This window comes from Cariama cristata, unplaced genomic scaffold, assembly GCF_000690535.1.
Source record: "Cariama cristata isolate BGI_N322 unplaced genomic scaffold, ASM69053v1 scaffold17943, whole genome shotgun sequence".
Classification (NCBI taxonomy): Eukaryota; Metazoa; Chordata; class Aves; order Cariamiformes; family Cariamidae; genus Cariama; species Cariama cristata.
In genome coordinates this window covers 18,292-19,005 of record NW_009610344.1, presented here as the reverse complement: position 1 = coordinate 19,005, position 714 = coordinate 18,292, and the positions used below count along the sequence as shown (strand labels likewise).

Genomic DNA, 714 nt, shown 5'->3' with positions numbered 1-714 from the left:
CTGCGGAACCCAATGATGCTGCGCTTTCATCGATGTCTGAACATGACAGTGCAGAAGATACCAGCATCAGGAAATCTCTTGATAGCTTCTACGAAATGTATTGCAAAAAACGGCCAGAGAGAGTGGATCCCACCTACGAGGCTGCATCACGATGTTTGTCGCAGAAGATTTCAGAGCTAGCAAACCAGGATGGAACAAAATATGCTTTGCGTTGTCTGCAAATGGCCCAGGTGGTCTTGAACAGAGATGGGTGTAAGATCTTTCCAAACCACCCCACTACTGCTTGTTTTTCAAAACCAGCTGAAGGAGAAGTCATGTTGAAAGACAGAAAGAGAACACCTGGACTCTCAGATGACGTCCTGCAATTCCTCTTGAAACAAACACAGACAGAACATAGCCCTGATGTGTTGCATGAGAAGTGAGCAAAACGCTGGTTTGTTTCCATCATTGGAACTTTACTTTCACTCCGAAAAGTGGTGTCTTTCTTGGAAAGACACTGTTCTCTAGCACTGCCTTCAATGCCACATATTCCATGGAGGGATTCGTCTGGAGCAGACCTTGCCACCTTGGTCTCTGCAGGGCAGCACCACATAAGGAGCAGCTGTGGTCCCCACGTAGCTGCTTGGGATGTGCTGACTAACCAGGATGGGTGACGGCTGGTACAGTGTCTGTTGCTTGGACATCAAACATGGTGATTTATACCTGCCAGACTTT

The 714-nt window shown here is 47.3% G+C and overlaps 1 protein-coding gene across 1 annotated transcript in view; it reads left to right on the top strand.

Annotated features, from left to right (window-relative positions):
* LOC104159846 (chromosome unknown open reading frame, human C20orf196) overlaps positions 1–422 on the top strand; it is a 40,194-nt gene extending 39,772 nt beyond the window's left edge. The window contains 1 exon segment of the mRNA XM_009697861.1: positions 1–422. This exon segment is cut by the window's left edge and continues 10 nt beyond it. Within this exon segment, the coding sequence (XP_009696163.1) occupies positions 1–422 (422 nt within the window).
* The last annotated feature ends 292 nt before the right edge of the window (positions 423–714 follow it).